Genomic DNA, 2,175 nt, shown 5'->3' on the forward strand with positions numbered 1-2,175 from the left:
TTTTTTGTTAATTGTTCTTATTGAACAAACTGAACTCATTATAATTGAAGCGCATCTTAGTACAAAGCACGGAGCAGTGCAGGTTATGGCACAATACATTCGTAACAATCTATGGATTCTGCGCTTACGAAATGAGCTCAGAGCATACTTGCATAAGTGTGTAACGTGTGCTCGTTTCAATAAAAGGTGCGAAGAGCAATTAATGGCGGATTTGCCAAGTGACCGAGTGAATCAGAATCGAGCATTTTTGATCGCCTCAACCGATTACGCCGGTCCTATAAAAATTTCGGAGAAATATAAGAGCCGAACGAGCAAGCGTAAGTGTTGGATTGCAATTTTTGTTTGCATGGTAACCAGAGCGGTGCATATCGATGCTGTAACCGATTTGTCAGCTGCTGCATTTATTGCTTGTTATGAGCGATTTATTGCAAGACGTGGTCATTGCAATCAAATGTATAGCGACAATGGAACAGCATTCGTGGCAGCACACAAGGAATTGGCACGCGCATTTAAGATTTGGGATGTACCGGATGTGCATGAGCACCTGAATAAAAAAGGAACAAAATGGACTTTCATGACACCTGCCGCTCCACATCAAGGTGGAATTTATGAGGCGGCAGTAAAGTCCATGAAATATCATTTACGCCGAATACTTGGTGCAAAGAGCTATACGTATGAATATCTTATTACGTTTTTAGTGCAAATTGAAGCAGTGCTCAATTCAAGACCATTGTATGCGCTCAACGATGATCCGAATGATATGTGTGCACTTACACCAGCGCATTTTCTCATCGGTGAGCCGTTGATTTTGCCGCCACCAATATCAGTGCCGACACAAACAAACAATTCCTTGAAAAGAATGAGCAACAAAGAGCATTACAATGTTTCTGGAAACACTGGAGAAATGAATATTTGACATCATTGATGCAAAGAAAGAAATGGAGGGAGAAGAAAGAGCATTTTCAAGTCGGGCAGTTAGTATTAATTATTGACGAAAATTTATCACCAGCAAAATGGTTGACTGGGCGCATTGTGCAACTCATTAAGAGCAAAGATAATTTAACAAGATCGGTCATTGTGCAAACAAGTCGAAATAAATTGGAGCGACCAATTCAAAAATTATGTTTATTGCCCGTGGAGCCGTGCTAAATCAACAACGATTTTATTTGTTTGTTGTAAGAGCAAAATAATGAAACATTTGCTGTCTTAGCCGGAGATTAAAAAATTCGAAGAAAAAGACGACAATGTTGCTGTGTCAACCAAATTTGATGTCAAATGTGCCTTTATAATACGCATTAAAATGCGCTGTCGTTGAATTGTTTAAACCAATACGGTTATTCAAAACATCATATTTCATCAGAGCGGAGGAAAAACAACAAACTGATTGTGTGCATCGAATCGATTGAGCGACAATCGATTCGGAGAATTGTCAACAACGGTTACTGTGGTGTGCTATAACAAATTAAAACCATTTGAATTCTTGTCGGTGCATGAAAATATAGAGCAGAGCGATTGTGCTGAGAACACAGAATTCCAAGAATTCAACTCAAGTGGTTTGTGCAAGACGAGCATGAGATTGTTTGTTTAAACCAACGAAATAACAGATCCGACAATAGTCATAAAAATATTAATTTACGACTTAACGGATTTCGGTTGGTGCGAACCAAAATTATGTGCAAGCGACAAAATAGCCTTTGCCGTATCCACGTGGTCGCAATATGCGTCCTTTTCATCTGACTTCAAGGTTAGAGCAAGAGAGCAATCGTGCGGCAAACCGAGATTGTCCACCGCATTAAGAACTACTTGAGCGAAAGATCGGTGATGTAAGTGTAAACGTGCATTCGGAGCGTCATTTAGTGTGAGCAACTTATTCAGTACAGAAGTGTTCTCTTAAGTTCTTCAATTAATTGTGAAATTCAATTAAATTTGTTTAAAAATTTCCGTGCAATAAGAAAAGGTAAGAGCAGATTTGAACAAGAAAGCAAGAAAGTAGTGAAAGGAAAATCGTGGTAGTGAATTCATTTGTAATTATTCGATTTTTTCTCTATATGTTCAATTGGTTGTGGAATAAGTGCATTTCAACAAAACCAATTTCAACGGGGCAGTGCAATCCTTCGCAAAGAATTAAAATAATTTACGCGGTGCAAAGAGAGTGATTTTGAAATCGGTTTTCCT

The 2,175-nt window shown here is 38.6% G+C and overlaps 1 protein-coding gene across 1 annotated transcript; it reads left to right on the plus strand.

Moving 5' to 3' along the window:
* Positions 1 to 202: 202 nt before the first annotated feature.
* Positions 203 to 916, plus strand: LOC116350980. The gene has a single exon (XM_031782996.1). It carries the CDS (start codon positions 203 to 205, stop codon positions 914 to 916), a length of 714 nt encoding a protein of 237 aa, XP_031638856.1.
* The last annotated feature ends 1,259 nt before the right edge of the window (positions 917 to 2,175 follow it).

The sequence above is a fragment of the Contarinia nasturtii genome, unplaced genomic scaffold, assembly GCF_009176525.2.
Source record: "Contarinia nasturtii isolate CC-2019 unplaced genomic scaffold, AAFC_CNas_1.1 Cnas_scaffold_4345, whole genome shotgun sequence".
NCBI classification, from domain to species: domain Eukaryota; kingdom Metazoa; phylum Arthropoda; class Insecta; order Diptera; family Cecidomyiidae; genus Contarinia; species Contarinia nasturtii.

Excerpts from the sequence above, each read along its gene's own strand:
- LOC116350980 (XM_031782996.1), top strand. The coding sequence starts at position 203 with ATGGCGGATTTGCCAAGTGACCGAGTGAATCAGAATCGAGCATTTTTG.